General features: G+C 40.0%; 3 protein-coding genes across 4 annotated transcripts in view; all 3 read right to left on the reverse strand.

Annotated features, from left to right (window-relative positions):
• The window catches only part of ric1 (RIC1 homolog, RAB6A GEF complex partner 1), a 51,455-nt gene extending 50,843 nt beyond the window's left edge, over positions 1 to 612 (reverse strand). For both annotated transcript variants that reach the window (XM_066646637.1, XM_066646635.1), the window contains exon 1: positions 125 to 612. In XM_066646637.1, coding sequence (XP_066502734.1) covers positions 125 to 265 — 141 coding nt within the window. In that variant the 5' untranslated portion in view covers positions 266 to 612. The remainder of the gene's footprint in view (positions 1 to 124) is intronic.
• An 835-nt stretch (positions 613 to 1,447) lies between these two features.
• LOC136668878 (UPF0729 protein C18orf32 homolog) lies at positions 1,448 to 3,569 on the reverse strand. The gene is made up of 3 exons (XM_066646618.1): positions 3,416 to 3,569; positions 1,996 to 2,194; positions 1,448 to 1,896 (listed from the first exon to the last, which is right to left on the reverse strand). Exons 2-3 carry the CDS (start codon positions 2,161 to 2,163, stop codon positions 1,822 to 1,824), a joined length of 243 nt encoding a protein of 80 aa, XP_066502715.1. The 5' UTR covers positions 2,164 to 2,194; positions 3,416 to 3,569; the 3' UTR covers positions 1,448 to 1,821.
• Positions 3,570 to 4,981: 1,412 nt separating this feature from the next.
• The window catches only part of scarb2b (scavenger receptor class B, member 2b), a 38,063-nt gene continuing 25,995 nt past the window's right edge, over positions 4,982 to 17,049 (reverse strand). The window contains exons 8-12 of the mRNA XM_066645822.1: positions 13,473 to 13,591; positions 12,360 to 12,433; positions 12,142 to 12,193; positions 11,516 to 11,668; positions 4,982 to 7,618 (exon numbers count right to left, since the gene is read on the reverse strand). Of these exons, the coding sequence (XP_066501919.1) occupies positions 7,514 to 7,618; positions 11,516 to 11,668; positions 12,142 to 12,193; positions 12,360 to 12,433; positions 13,473 to 13,591 (503 nt within the window). The 3' untranslated portion in view covers positions 4,982 to 7,513. The remainder of the gene's footprint in view (positions 7,619 to 11,515; positions 11,669 to 12,141; positions 12,194 to 12,359; positions 12,434 to 13,472; positions 13,592 to 17,049) is intronic.

A 17,049-nucleotide genomic window follows, 5' to 3' on the forward strand; every position in this document is an offset into this window, starting at 1 on the left:
AACACTCGCTGCTTTCGGTGAAAACACCGACAGGACGCTAATCTTGTTGGTTTTTAAACTAAGAAACCTGTAAGGCTGAGTGAGAGTGTTGTTTGTGAACACAATCCAGGATTGATTCACTCACCCTGCTGAACCAGATGCTGATCTGGGAGTGAGAGAGAATGGAGAAAAAGAGTCTGTGGTGGCTGTGCTGCAGGTGAAGCGGCCGCTCTTTGCTCCGCAGCGGACACAGCAGCCTCCGCGGCCAGCCGCTCACAAAATACATCTCCCCTGCGGCTCCGGGAACGCGGTTATGATCCAAACACACAGCCGCTTACAGCTGCTTCAAACCCGCATCCGGGCCGCGGCCGCCCCGCAAAGCATACCCGCGGAGATTGCCTCAGAGCCGGCCCCGAGCTCCACAACCGCCGAGAGAAGCGCCGGATTCGCTCCCAAACACAACCGGCGACACGGCATCAGTCCCCGCCGTAGTCACGCTCGGAGTTCACCGCTCAGCTCCGGCTCCCAACCGCGTCTATCCGTGTTCTCCGAGGGTTCCCCGTTGATTTCTCGTAGTTCCCCGCTCTGTCTTCTCAGCTCTGTTCTCCCGAGCAACTTCGGCCGACTTCTCTCTGCTCGATATCCAGCGTCGCCATATTCACACTCTACGCTGAGCTCCGATCCAGGGCGCGTCCCAATTCGCGCACTCACTTTCTAGGGCACTTCACTTGTGAACTATTATTTGTGCTTATACTATACTTTTAAAACGCTTAACTCTTAACTAATTGCATAATTGCAGAGCCTTGCTGCTGGTGAAATAAAATTTAAATAATTAAAAAGAATGTAAGAGTTGTCAACAATTTAAACAGACTTTATTAAATTGTTCAGAAGCGTTGTTTAATTGGTTCCCACATCTTAATTTATTTTGAAGGTATGTCACCAGCCAGGTTGAGATACTGGAACAATTTGAGTGTACTTGTTTATAGAGCCTGATTCAGCCGTATTCGTGCACCCCTTCGATCTTGAACTAGAACCCAAATCTCATTACAACATTGCTTGTAAGAACTGGTGTTCTTGAAAACTAATAAAACGCTAATAAAACTATGCATTTTGATATGTATATAAGCTCTGAAAAGGGAATTATCTAAGTATTTGTAAACTAGAATACTTAGTAAGCACACAGGGGTCGGCCATTTTGGCGTCAAAGTGTGGACTAGGTGCTCACGGGCCTGTTTTTCTTATGTGAACTAGGGAGTGCACAGTAAATAGGGGACGAGTGTGCCTAATGGAGCACGACACAAAGGGGTGGAATTAAGCGCTGCGTGGCATGTGACGTCACTTCCTTTTCAAAACAGACCTGTGATACCCCCTGCTGTTGGAAAGTTGTAGTACAGTACAGTATTTTTATAAAATGTTTTTGCTATTTTGTGAATAAATAAACAGAATGAAATCGATTAGAATGTTTTATTGTCATTTCTAAGATTTGCTAAGGCTCTTTATTATCAATTACAAAACGTATTTTTAAATAAAACGTTAATCTTCATAGACCTTTGCACAGAAAACAGTAAAAACTGGGAAATGTAAATATTTATTTCTCTTAAACACAGCTCAAAATGATTCTGGAAATATACAGAAGTAAAAGCACTCTCTTCTCAAACCGAACCAGGGAATGAAGGAGCAGCGGAGTACAGAGTCGATATTTAAGAATCCTTTCTTCACAGTTAGAGCTCTTTAATGAAAAATGGAATTAAATATATATTTATGTGGGCACTGACCCACTTCTACTGTTTGGTTAATGCAGAATCTTCTCTTTAAGGACTCTTCAGACAGGAATGCGTGGTGTCAGTCTTTCTTCTTGTCTGAGGCTGGCGTCACACCGTTAGCCTCCGAAACATCAGCAGTACCATTGCATTCAGCCTGAAAAACAACATTTTCATACGGCAGTTTATTTACAGTGTTTGTGTATGGAACCAGACGTCTGTATGACTACAGCACGGGTTTATAAGTGTTGTTCACCTTGCAGGTGGCGCTGCCCTTTCCTGTATCTGCTGCTGTCTCCTGAACTGCTTTTTTAGTCCAGAAGCGGCTGACGATAGGAGAGATGAATGGATAGAGGATAGGCTCCAGGAATCGTTTATAAACCCACAGGAGGACGGGGATGACGATGCAGGGGATGCAGACCATGGCTGGAGTTCACTTCCCTAAACAAAGAGCGCTGGGAAGAAGAAAAACAATAAAAAGACACTAAAGAAAATAAAGTAAACTGCATCATCAACATCCAGGTAAAATCCCACTGATTTCACAATGAGAAAATTAGTTAGATTTTTGAAACTCCAGATTACAACACCCAGTAGTTTGGACTTTCCACTCTTAGGTGGTCATCAGTCTACTTCAGTGACACAGGACATTGCTGACTGGATGTTTTTTGGTTGGTGGAATAATCCACGCAGACAACACACCACACTCCTCACAGTCACCTGGAGGAAACCCACGCAGACACAGGGAGAACACACCACACTCCTCACAGACGCAGACACGGGGAGAACACACCACACTCCTCACAGACAGTCACCCGGAGGAAACCCACGCAGACACAGAGAGAACACACCACACTCTTCACAGACAGTCACCCGGAGGAAACCCACGCAGACACAGGGAGAACACACCACACTCCTCACAGACAGTCACCCGGAGGAAACCCACGCAGACACAGAGAGAACACACCACACTCCTCACAGACAGTCACCTGGAGGAAACCCACGCAGACACAGAGAGAACACACCACACTCCTCACAGACAGTCACCTGGAGGAAACCCACGCAGACACAGGGAGAACACACCACACTCTTCACAGACAGTCACCCGGAGGAAACCCACGCAGACACAGGGAGAACACACCACACTCCTCACAGACAGTCACCCGGAGGAAACCCACGCAGACACAGAGAGAACACACCACACTTCTCACAGACAGTCACCCGGAGGAAACCCACGCAGACACAGAGAGAACACACCACATTCCTCACAGACAGTCACCCGGAGCGGGAATTGAACCCACAACCTCCAGGTCCCTGGAGCTGTGTGGCTGCGCCACCGTGCCGCCCTCCACCCAATCACACCCGCTCTGTTTGGGTCCTGAGGGAGTCCTGACCATTAAAGAAGCATATTATGGAAATAATCGCCTTATATTACATTAACAACTCAGAACCTCAACTTCTTTGGGGTGTCTATTAAAACCCTGTTAGAAAGGAATACAGTTAATAAACCAGTACGTTAAAATAAAAAATATATATAGTGTTTTTCACAGATAACAGCAACACAGCTCAAAAACACAAGCACAGCGCTCTAACTGCCTTCAAATTCACACTTACAACCACAAAGTATAACATATAACACAGATAAAGCCTTCAAACACGAAAGAGACATCTTTACTCACCAAAAATGAGGTTTATTATTGAGTATATCAGCTGTAAACTCGCTCTGACACAGAGTACAGAGTTTAACGACGCAGAAAACACCAGAAAACACGAGCGCTGCTGTTGTATCACCATCTACCGGAGTGGAGACGAACTGAGGCCGAGGTCGCGTCCCAAACCAATAACTACAGCACTACTACACTAATGAGTGCACTTCTAGCGGACCGTTAAATCCTACGGTTGCTCTGTATTGGACTCGTGGTCATATTAGCAGTGCTCGGGAAGCTACTTTAAAACATTAGCTTTTGAAGCTACAAGCTATTTATTATGAAAAATATAGACTAGCTGATTTATTTTTAAAGCAAGATAAGAGCATAATATAACTGTAATACAAACAAAAAGTTTATTCATATAGTGAGCTCAGTGTTTAAAACATCAAAAACATGAAAAATCAAGAAAAGTGTTTTGAGAATCACATGAGCATGCTATATGCTAAAATTAGTAAGTTGACAGAAAAGCTATCTTTGCAGTTACCCAGTAAACAAGGAAATAGGTCTAAAAGTAGTCTGTCCGTCAAGGACATATTTTAGACGTTAATGAACGTCCAAAATCCATCTTAATAAGTTAGTTATCAAGTGGTGGCCAATCTATAACGTCAGTGGACGTCCAAAATGCATTTTATACAAGTAATTTATTTCGGGACCAATTATTAACGTCAATGGACGTCCAAAATACGTCTGATAGACGTCTTTTCAACTTTCATTTTCAACCTTAAAAGAACGTTGATTAGACAGCAGTCATTTCGTTATTTCAACGTTGAATCAACGGCTAAATGTTTACTGGGTAGCTTCAATACTATAAAATACAATAAAAAAAAAAGAAAGCTAAGCTAATATTTTCGCTACCACTGCATGTTAGGAATTCTGGGTCTAATTTGGATGTTTACGCCAGAAATGAATGAGATTTTTTAAAAATCTGCTCTGTGATAAATAATGATTCTAAAATATTTTCCTCTTTTTGTTTCTACTTTTGGTCATTCCACAGTCTGGGTGCTATTTAAAAAGTTTCTCGAGATGTGTTTTGGTTTCTATAGTTAGGTCTTTTTGTATAACTGGATAAGTATTTGGGCACTGGCTTGGCCCCTGCACACTATAACGCTTAAGATTTAATAAAGGGCTACACGAAACAGAACTTTACGCGTGGTATAAGAATCAGTCCCCGAAGGCTAGCCTCAATGTCCAATTTTTGGTGTCAAACCATGCAGTCCACACTAAGGGCACAATCATGGGTGCATAGATGGCACCTCTCTATGAAGGCACACAGACTCTAACCTTTGCTTAAGGCCAAAGTGCAGTTCAAACTTTTGACACAAACTAGTTTCACATTAGTTTAAATGTAGAAATGTGACAGGAGCCTAGAAAATTGTGCAACTACAATTTATGGTCTTCTGGAACTGCACACGTAAATGATGAAATGGCTGGTGAATGAATGTCTAAAGTCAGTGAGTACATTTTTATATTAATGTTTAGATGTAAATACACATGAGATGCTTGTAAAAAGAGCCAAAAACAAGTCAGTTACAACAGATTTATTATTTTATTGAAAACACAGGACGGCTTTTTTGTTTCACATATACAAAATGTAGAGAAATGTGTGCAGACTAATTTAAAACGCAGAAGCTAATATAAAGATTAGGCTAAACTCTTCAAATAGACTTGGATACAGATTTTTTGTGTGTTTAAAAGTACACGACACGTCTTTCATATTAAATTATGACACACAGTTGAAAAAGTAACAATTTTTAACCAAATACGGTCAAAAGTATACAGCATTAAAGTCATGTTACATCCAGACTAACTGATAACTTCAATTAGAAAATTCATACTGTCTTCTAAATTAAACGTACAGGTCTCAGACGTCTAACACATTAAATAAAGACAAATTTATTATTAATTATGAAATGGACGAAAACATTTTGTTCACTTTGTGAAATGAAAGGTGCCACTGGCCTTATTGCGTTTGTAGTTGTTATTTAATGTGATATTTAAAATAAGACAAATTCTAAATAAGGCTGTTTATTTCACAGAAAACAAAACTGGCATTGGGTCTATGTTGTTTAACACACCTCGAACTTAGCCAGGGTCATGGAATTGGAACGACAAAGACATCTCCGTTAAGTGCCGTCTTTGAAAAGCCTCTATACTGCTTCATAAAAATCGCACCATATGATTGGCACATGATCAGATCAGCAGGTATTAGGACATGGGGATTAAAAAACAAAAAAAACCAGCAAAGAACACCACGGCATGAAGTATACAATAAAAAACATAACACTGGGCTGTTTTAGTGCAATGTGACAATACACTTAGTTTGCCCTAACACGAATAAAATGATTTATTTATTCTGCTTGCAGCAGTTATTAGTGATAGTTGATAAAACAGATAACGGTAACATAAACATATTGTTAGCACACTAAAAAAACAGAAAAATTCAGTTTAAAATTCATTTTAAATTCAGTAACAGTACTGCAATTAAATCGCAGACACTATTTCAATACTTCTCCTTCTATTTTCTCTGTAAGCAAAGCACAAAAGGAATAGTTTGACAAGAAATCAAATATGTCACATAGTTAAAGCCAGTAGTAACAGCCTGAATATCCTTTATTGTCAGGTCTATAAACAGTGTAAGCAGCAGCCGAGCCACTAGGGGGCGAAGACTAGTTATTCGTAACATTCACAATATTTAATAATTGTTATAAAACAATATATTTGGCGTTTTCTGATTCGTGACATATTTTGACGGACTGGTTACATTCGGAAAATCTCATTTTTCACCCAACTATTCCTTGATGGAACACATTCCTATGGAATGTCATTTATATTTATTCAAATTTAATTTTGACTCCATTCCTTCTTTGATTTAAATAGTGATTGAAATGGGGAAGGACTCATATATAACCTCATATATACATTTCAAACACACTTTGTGCTGTTCTGCAAAGTGATTAAACAAATAGGCTCAGATACGGTCATGTCCAAAAGTTTGGCTGCACCGGGTCAACGACGAACACAACTGAATGCATAATTGCGGGGGGTACATTTAATAATACACAGTGATCCTTGTGATAGTTGCCATGTTTCTTCTCAGTAAACAGAGAGAAACATATTATTAATCCGTGAAGCCCAATTTGACAGGGAATAACGTGTTAAAAAAAAGCTGAAAAATGTCCCCCTTGTTTGTGAACATTTGCATCAATGTTTGTTGTGGTCGCAGATAGATATTCAGTCTAAAAATGTGTTCATTTGTTTTTTTTTAAAAATACTCTGATATGTGTGACCCACAAATCCTGAGTTTGACCTGAAATGACCTGCCATATGCTTCATTAGCACACGGGGACGGCTCAGTATTAATGACCGCATAAAGGCAAAGGGTACAACGACCCTTCTGTAGTACACTCATTCATTCAAACATACATTTATGAGACAACTGTTGCCAAAATATAATCACTAGAGTTTTAAAAAACAGAAACCGATTGCACAAACAGCACTATTTTTCCATAGTGACATGCAATACATGCAAAGCAAAACCCCCACCACATCGTTTTCATGTCATTTGACCTCATTAATATCGATGGAACCAGAGTTCCAGTATGTAGTGTCACTATCTAACTTCTCCAACATGTTTTGAGAATGTCACTGCACCAAACAGGGAACTAACACTCCGTTAAAACCATTTACGTCATAAGAAACACAGCGTGGACCAATGTCCACAAACTTCTGGCCAAACTGCAGCTGTGTGTGGGTTGTGTTCAGGTCAGGTAACGTGATCAGAGTGTGGGTTTTGCTTTGCCTTTTGACACAAATCTAAGAGGAACTATTGTCATATGTTCACGATGTCTCAGTTGACCATGAAATCCTCCCCAAACATTCATCGCACCATTTGTGTCCTGAATGGAAGGACTGTGATGTCATGTTTTAACAACCCAGCAGTGGACAAGAGCTTAAAGTCTTCCAGCTGAATCAGTGGTACTTTAAAAACTAGTATTAATGACTGACAGACACACACATACACACACCACACAGACATTCACATACACTCAGGATTTCTCTGAACACCATTCAGGATTTCTCAACTGACGTTAGAACAAATGTTCCATTTTTCTCAGACGAATCTTCTGCTTTGCCGCTGACTGGAGAATAAGTGGTTTCCGATTTTGTTGAGTTCTGTGGAAACAGAGGAGTAAAACAAACAAACAAAAACAGTTATATTTCTGTACAAAATAAAATCCAGCTTATTTTTACTTCACGGTAAAGTCAAGCCTTAACACATTCACACAGCTGCTGATATTTATTCTATAAAGCAATTTCATAAAGCAATCGGAAGAAATTAAGGTAAACTGAAACCAATTCAACCAGTTCCCCTACTTCACAAATATAGTAAAATCTTAAATCTGATGAGTTTTTGCATGGACGCTACATAGCTAACAAGGAATGGAAGCCTTTAGCAACCAATTACCCACCCACATCCTCCTCATGACTAAGTAATTTCTAACAGACTTAATTATGTGTTTCCTAACACTATATTATGTTAGCATAATGCTAACAAATGTGGCTAAATTCTGAACTTCCAAATGTAAAAGCATTTAGTGTGAGATATTATGTAGGCAGGCTGTTAGCGCCATGCTAGTTGAAGCACAAAAGTGTACATTTAGTGGTTAGCCACCTTATAAAACTACCCAGAGTTTTTTGTATGAATTTAAAATAAGCCTCGTTGTTCAATTCCTAAACTAATGTCTTGGTTATCTGACTATTTGGCAGTAGACGGTCGGTATATTGTTGTCCAAAAGCATGATGTTACGCCAGATGTATATGTCATTCGAGGTCAGAAACCTTATTAACCCAGTGTATGTGAGATTACATAATGCTGGTATATAAGCTTCCAGTGTTTGTTAAGCTACATTTACCTCATAGGAAACTGCAGACCCTGAAAGTGTCTTGGCTGACTGACAAATTAGAGGTGGGGAAAGGCATAACTTGCTAAGTAAAGCACCACAGACTGCTGATGATGTCAGAAAAGATCAGGGCGATTTAATCAGCTCCATGTTTGACCCGGTCATGTTTGACCTGGTTCAGGGCTTTGGTTTCATGGTGGAAAATCAGCTGATGTGACGTGTAGAGTGTGTAAACACACTGCAGTGTTCAGTTGAATGAGAAGAGTAATAAAGCTTAAGGCAAGAGGTTCTGAGGCCACTGAAGTTTTTACAACTGTGTGCAAACATTCTCTGATTATGTTAAATATAATGTTCAATATATAATTTAGTTTGCTAAATACAGAGCTACTAAGTTGTGGGGGGAAAAAAAACAAATAAATTATTACATATATAATGTGTTCTATAGGTAAAATAGAGGGAAACTATACCCATAGCTGCAGTGTAAAACTAAAAAAAGCAAACTTCAGACACCAGATTCACTGGTGGAATTAGTTTTCTGTTCTACAGATTTAGTTTGACTTCTTATCAAGAAACCGAAGCACTTCGGTCTTAATGTTACCAAACGTAGAAAATGGTTAGAGGAAGTGATAAAATCGTGAGCAGGGGTTAGTAAAGTGGACACTTACAGGACCAGAATAGTAAGCTTCTGCAAAATCAAAGCGCTTTTCCCTCTGGGTGAAGAGTCACATGAAGAAATGTGGTTAAATACTAAGCATTCATTGAGAAAGGTTAAACGTTATGAAAGTCAAAAAGTTAGGTAAATTTTATAAAGGTGAGTACAATACCATATCACCGCCGTCCAAATAAAAACGTGTATCTCAATTTTTACGACATCATTTGAACACAGCTGTGCTTTAAATTTTGTGGAAATGTCATGATGAATGGACCAATAGAAATGCTCCAAATCTCAGAATTATTGCTTTTTACATTGACTTCCACTGGAAGTCCTACTCTGAAAACCGTTGGAGATACATGTTTTTCTTTGAACAACGCTGATATACATTCAGACAGAGATAAAGTTTAATGAAATGAGAGAGAGAGAGAGAGACAGAAAGAGAAATCAACTCAAAATGAAATCAAAAATAACACACTAACACGCCTGTAATAATGTTTTCACTAATAGAATCATTATGTTGTATTTAACTCTGAAAGCTTACACTTTTAATTCATTGTTAAGACTTTGAAACACCCATTGCAAAACTATCCAGTCAGAATTATCATCCTTCTGCACTTGTGCTTTTATTTAGAATGAAATCAACCATTCACCTCTCAATATCACCTATAGAGGGCGGTGGTGAGCAACATTTGCTTACTTGATATTTGTTAACGCCTTTTAAGACTGAACTGTGTAAAACTGATTTATTTAATGTTAGTTAACACCTTTAGAGGGCAGCGATGAGAAACAATTGTATATTTCATATTTGTTTATCTACTTAATAATGCCTTTAGGAGGTAGGAGTGAGCGTTTTTTTTTTATATGAACGCACCAGTTTTTAATTCGTCTACAACCTGGGATATAGTCACATATACAGGAGACTGCAATTCAAGACATAGTTGTATATATCCGACATTTTATGCGACAATATCACGATCATAAGTGTATGGGTAATTACCATATAAACACTATGCGACAGTGACACGAAAACTCTTTTTCATTACAGGCGTCATTACTCATAACATAGAAAAAGGCATAATGCGAATTACATAACACAGGTTGTTATTCCAACAAAGGCATAAAGTATTTTATTGTAATATTTCTCCTAAGCAATGCTTATTATTAGTGTCTTACTTTAGCTTTAGCTCTAACAAGTACATTTCTTTCACTTAACGTTATTTTGACTCATTTTCAAAAGGTTAATACTGAAAAGGACATTTCTCTAGCAATTATTTGCTTCGATATTTTAGCAAATAACGAATTAGTAACGTTATATTTTCTGTAAATATAAATAAGACAATGGTATTAACGGATGGTAATGACGCCTTAATGAGGAAGTGTTTTCGTGTCGCAAAATGTTTCTATGGTAATTACTCATACACTTATGATTGTGATATTGTCGCATAAAATGTCGGAAATATGCGACTATGTCAGGAATTGCAGTCCCCTGAATATGTGACTACATCACGAGTAAGTCTGAGACCGGGTTGTCTTCTATCATTGCTAACAATTCATATTTCTTTGTCATTCACATGTCAAAATGATCTACTGTTCCAGGTTAAGATATTCATCAAGCAATATCACATCTGCAATGACCAACATTAGCAGTTCCATAAAGAGTTTGCTGAGGTAAATTTAGCTAGCAAGGTACCTACATGTATTAGCATGCTAGCAGATACAGAACACTTTTTTGCCCATTTACAGTAGCACAAACAAATAAACCTTTGCTATTGGTAACATTTAAAATGTATATGGGTTACTGATGCATGGCTGATAGCTAGTGGTTTTCCCAGAGGAGTAAACACCAATTCATATCATCTGTTTCATGATTAGCTTCTTGTTGCTAAAACTCTGCTGCATTTGATGCTAGGAAGAAGTAGTTCTTTGATAAATTGTAACTGAACTATGCAGTAGTGCGAGCACGCACACACACACACACACACACACACACACACACAGCCTGAAGCATTATGAGAAATGAATGTACAGGCTCTTTGAAGTCACGGGACATTGTGGTAAGGTTAAGAGAAAAAGTGCCTGGTTCTAAAATGTCACATTCCGCTGTGTTTGTGGGAACAGCAGCTGCTGAGAAAATGAAACTCAGTCATCAGAAACTCAGTGGTCTTTCAGAAGCTTTGTCATTCACAATTCTCTCTCTCTCTCTCTCTCTCTCTCTCTCTCTCTCTCCGTCCTTCCCCTACTTAAGCTCTTTCGGTCCCTTTTCTATCCCTTTCTCTCACTGCCCTATTTTATTACTTTATTTACTTTTCTCCCACCCTCTCTCTCTCTCTCTCTCTCTCTCTTGCTCTCTCTCTCTCTCTCTCTCTCTATTCCCTGCTTTGTCTTTTTCTCTCTTTCCCTCTCCAGTAATTTACTGTTCATTCTGTCACTCTCACTTGTTCTCTCTCTCTCACACACAAACACACACAAAGACAGACAGACAGACACACAAAAACACTCTCAGGAGATTATTACCTTCTTCTGGCGGGAGCGGATGATTAGGAGGATGCTGATTAGAAGAAGGAGGACTCCCAGAGCGATGAGGACGAAGGGGAAATTGGGGACGAGTTTAACCATGGACAGCAGCTTGTGCAGCCTCGCCGCAGACACGTCGTCAATTGTGACGGACTGTGATTAAAAAACAAAACAAAACAAAAAGACAACCAACAATTAAAACAGACCAAAAGCAAAAGATCTCTATTCTGTGTCATTTTGTAGATGTCCTCATGCATTTAAGTTAAATAAAAAAATCCCTGCACAGCAGTCAATAAATCCATAAAGCATGTGAGTGCTCTGAGAATCACTGCTGAAAAAAACATTCAAAGTAAACCACAAAAATACAAAGCCACTGCCTGTTGACAAAAGCCTGCTCAGGTCCTGAGCATTAGGAAGTGGGGAGGGGGAATAATCGTGCTCAGGCACGGTACGAGGCAACCAGGCCAAGTGTGAGTACCTGACCTTAATAATGTGGATATGACTGCATGCCATCAAATCCTCACAAAAATGTTTTGAATTTGGTGTAATGCCTTAGATGAAGATTAGAAGCTGGTACTACTGTGAATAGGGATCAACAGCCCCCAGTAACACCCTCAGTCTCTCACCTCATTCAGGAACATGATTGGGAAAATAGTGCCGTTCAAGGTTCTGGTCAATCTGCAGACAGCAGCAAACAATTAGCTCAAGACATCAGTACAACGTGAACAAATGATTTATAATTGTGTGCTAATTTTAAAAACACATGTAACATATTGGCTCAAAGATTTCTGAAGGAATTAATAACGAAGGTGAAAATACAATAAACAAAAATATTTGTACTCACGGAAATCCGGGGACTCTCTCCAGCAGAATATTTATCTGGGCTCTCTTACTGGCACGGACAAGGATCCCGGTGGTCTGTAACACACACAAACACAAACCTGTCACTCTAAATCCTGGAAAGACACAAAAGCACAAAAGAAAACACCATTCACTAATGTTTTTATTCTGTAACAAAACAAAACAAAAAAAAGGAAATAAGATATCTCTTTTCCTGTGTTACTAAACAGTCACCACTAGAGGGCGTAAGAAGAGATTCACAAACTCCTTTACACTTTGCCTTATGTTTTGGGATAATATAAAATTATGATGGGGCGGCAAGGTGGCGCAGCAGGTAGTGTGTTGCAGTCACACAGCTCCAGGGACCTGGAGGTTGTGGGTTCGATTCCTGCTCCGGGTGACTGTCTGTGAGGAGTGCGGTGTGTTCTCTCTGTGTCTGCGTGGGTTTCCTCCGGGTGACTGTTTGTGAGGAGTGTGGTGTGTTCTCCCCGTGTCTGCGTGGGTTTCCTCCGGGTGACTGTCTGTGAGGAGTGTGGTGTGTTCTCCCTGTGTCTGCGTGGGTTTCCTCCGGGTGACTGTTTGTGAGGAGTGTGGTGTGTTCTCCCCATGACTGCGTGGGTTTCCTCTGGGTGACTGTCTGTGAGGAGTGTTGTGTGTTCTCTCTGTGTCTGCGTGGGTTTCCTCCGGGTGCTCGAGTTTCCTCTCACAGTCCAAAGACACACGTTGGTAGGTGGATTGGCGACTCAAAAAGTGTCCGTAGGTGTGAATGTGTGAGTTGCCCTGTGAAGGACTGGCCTCCAGGTGTGTTCCTGCCTTGCACCCAATGATTTCAGGTAGGCTCTGGACCCACCGCGACCCTGAATTGGATAAGCTCTTACAGATAATGAATGGATGGATGGATGGATAAATTTATGACGGATGTTATATACAGTCATCAAATGTGCTTTTATTACGTTATATAAAAAAAAAAATAAAACAAGCATAAAAATGTCTGTCTCTTTAAGAAGCATTCAAAACCGAAGCTATTCTCTGTACCATGACTCCTCCCCCAGGTGTTCTGAATTTATATTAGACTCCTCCCCCTGCTTTTCTAAATGGGGAGAAGAACGCTGCTTACAGGGTTCAGGTCCAGGAAGGTCTGGTGATGCTCATGAACTGGCTTCAATCCCTCAATAGCGTCCACATACTTCTGGTCACCGAGGTAGAAATGAGGAAAGGAGAAAATGACAGGAGCACCTGCAAAGGAAGAGGGAACAGGTTCAGTGTTTTGGGGATTACATAGAACTGTTTCTTGATCTTGATCTAATGAGCTAATTTAGAGAGTTTTCAGAATGAAATCTCCCCTCGTGTTCAGCATAATTGTGGCCAACAACAGCTAAAAAACATAAAGCACCAGCTCTTGCAAAAACAGTACAATTTCTATTGGTGTGAAAGCTGCAAATGATTCAATTATAAATTATTTGTACAGCTGAAAACCAGTGCTGGAGAACTGGTATACACTCACAGGCCGCAGATCCTTCACGCAGCAACACCAACAGAGTTTTCAAAAGTCAGAAAAAGTACCCTGCCTTTATGTGATGAAACCTCTGGCCTATTACAATCATCATCATCACTGTCGCAATCAACAAGATTGGTCCAAAAACATTCAACACCCACCACTTTGAGTATTTCACTCGCCAGAAATGCTGACATTTGTAACGTATCATTTTGTCCCCTGTGCCCTAATAGGACTTACTCACGACTAACTGGAGTGTCAACAAGTCTGTTATGCAACACCATGCAAAGTTCCCACAATAGTATTTGGTGAATAGTCATAACGTTCGTGCTGAATAATCTAGTTCTGGACCAAAACACCCACTCCAACTCCGTCAAAGCCAAAACTCAATTTCTTGAACGTATCAAACTAGAATAAGAATTTGAGAGAGAATTAAACTTAGTTACGAAGAAAAATCTGTCCTCTCAAATGTAAAAAGTGAACTGGTAAAGTGTGAAATGGTGTTAACTACTGGTCTTTTGTTAATTTGCTTGTTTCTCACTGATGTTACATTTGAGAGTTTTTGATTTAGTATGTTTTTTTTTTATATTTGGCACAAATCTGATTCCACAACGCAGCACCTGAACTGAAACATAAGCACAGTTTAAATTAGATGAAGTAACATACTAAAAACAGTGGCTGTGTATTGGTGTTACGGTGTAACGTGTGAAGGAGAGAGTGTACTGTACTTTTTCAAGGACACTACGTCTTGGTTTTCGTCAGTGTTCTCTGTGCTTTAACAGTTGACACGCACATGTGCATGCGAAGGAAGACAAGGGTGGTAAAACCTTTGTGTGTTACACAATAAGAGTCAGAAAACGAGGAGAGTAAGGGGCTGAAGCGGATCTTCCTCAGGAGGGCTGATAGATGACCTTAAACAGAGGAAGTGAGTAATAATCCATTATCCATGTCCCCAAGCCTCTAAGCACTCTAGTGCACTGTGGAGCGCGTTTGTAACCTGGTGTCCAACAGTATTCCACACATGTTCTCCAGATAAATTAGAGAGAGAGAGAGAGTGAGAGAGAGAATAAGAGAGAAAGAGAGAGAGAGAGAATAAGAGAGAGAGAAACAGAAAGACAGAATGAGAGAGAGAAAGAGGGAAAGAGAGAGTGAGAGAGAGAGAGAAAGGGAGTAAGAGAGAGAGAGAGAAAGAGAGAGTGAGAGAGAGAAAGAGTGAGAGAGAGAAACAGAAAGAGGGAAAGAGAGAGAGTGAGAGAAAGAGGGAAAGAGACAGTGAGAGAGAGAGAAAGAGTGAGAAAGAGAGAGTGAGAGAGAGAGAGCAAGAGAGTGAGAGAGAGAGAAAGAGAGAGAGTGAGAGAGAGAGATTTCATAAGGTCTCACAAAGTTACTTTTTCTAATTATAACTTTAGGATATCTAATATTTAGACTTCTGCTCTTGTTTTACACTGCACTGTATGTAATGATAACTAAAGGAGCATGAGGTCATCACAGGCATCATAAGGTAAAATAGCTACGCTGTGTAACTCTGGATCTCTGGAGTGATGACATTCCAAGAAGTATCTCCGGAAACAGTCGGAGTGGCGATTGTGATCCAGCACTAATCACTCTTCACCAGAATCTGACCTCACTGATGTCTCTGTGGTCAGATGCTATCAGCTTTTCACAGCAATGCTCCAAAGCCTCCTGAGAAGAGTCTAAAGGCTGATTGGTGCGACCTGACACGCATCTCCCCAGAAATGCAGCTACGCATCGTGGGTGAACACGCTTCACAGCTGGATAAAAACGGATCAAGCTGGGAAAAATTAACCAAGGAAATCTGGGAAAATGAACATCTGTGCATCGTCTATTCGCTGCTCCTCCAGATAACGATGAAGTCAACTTCGGTTTGGATCAAAGGGTGTATGAAGAACAAAACTCAGTACGAGGAGCAGGGACACACCCTTTTATTAATTAACCCCCTATTAATGCCCTTTATTTCAGGGGGAAAAGAGTTGAACGTATGGGACTTTAACTGCACTACGGTTTCCATGTGTTTACTTTTAACTGCACGAGGCCACTCACAGTTAACAGAGGTCACTTCTAATGAAACGCAGAGGTCATAAAAACACATGAAAAAAAAACACACAAACACACACAGAGCAGAAGCAGGTGGAAGATCAAAAATGGGACAGAACCACTGTGTCAGGTGATGGGGGTTTTAGTGGGGGAGGGGTGTGTGTGTGTGTGTGAGAGAGAGAGAAAGAAATAGAGAGAGAGAGAGAGAGAGAGAAAGAAATAGAGAGAAAGAGAGAGAGAGTGAGAGAGAGAGTGAGAGAGAGAAAGAGAGAGAAAGAAATAGAGAGAAAGAAAGAAAGAGAGAGAGAGTGAGAGAGAAAGAGAGAGATAGAAAGAGAGAAAAAGAGAGAGAGTCCACCGACTGGGGCAGTGTATCGGATCGGCTCGTTCTACCATGACCACACACCCAGTACACAACCTGCCGTCCAACTTTGGCCTCAGAGGTCACACAAAGGAGGTTAATGTTCCACACTAATGACATTCATTACTGTAAAAAGACACCAGAGCAGTGTGTCCAGTACTGCACATACTTACATTTCTACTCAGAAACACACTGGGTGCATCAGATGTCACTGATCCTAAATATCTGTCACCAGACTAAATAAAGAAACAAGCCGTTTAAGTACACTTCTAGTAGTCCTAGCAGTCGTAGAAGCAGTAGGTGTAAAGGTAGTAGTTGTAGTAGTAGTCACATTAGTAGTAGCCATATTAATAGAAGCTAAGGCTGGACAATAATTCAATATCAATATATTTATCGCAATATACAATGCTTCAATAACAATGATGTGATTTTTATGCACACTTTCAATATTTCACTATACGTCACTGACTGACGCTCGTTACAGGGTTCTGCTTAAAATTAGTTAAAATATATTAATATTGACAATATCAAGAGGTCGTTGTTTAATGGTGATGTCATGTTGCTTTCAGTTCTTGGCAGTTGTTCTGTATTATTTTTATTGTTCATATCAATATATATATCAATATATATAATATATTGCAATATAAATCTCGCCCGTATCGTCCAGCTCTAACAGAATTATTAGTCGACTGTTGTACTGTTAGAAGCAGTAGAATAATGGGGTTCTTTATACATTAACAGCAGAATTCTGTGTAGTGTCATTACCTGAACCATTAACAGCAG

This window comes from Hoplias malabaricus, chromosome 15, assembly GCF_029633855.1.
Source record: "Hoplias malabaricus isolate fHopMal1 chromosome 15, fHopMal1.hap1, whole genome shotgun sequence".
NCBI lineage: Eukaryota > Metazoa > Chordata > Actinopteri > Characiformes > Erythrinidae > Hoplias > Hoplias malabaricus.

Excerpts from the sequence above, each read along its gene's own strand:
- LOC136668878 (XM_066646618.1), bottom strand. The coding sequence starts at position 2,163 with ATGGTCTGCATCCCCTGCATCGTCATCCCCGTCCTCCTGTGGGTTTAT. Across the intron at positions 1,897-1,995 it reads AGGGCAGCGCCACCTGCAAG|GCTGAATGCAATGGTACTGC; the intron begins GTGAACAACACT and ends GTTGTTTTTCAG.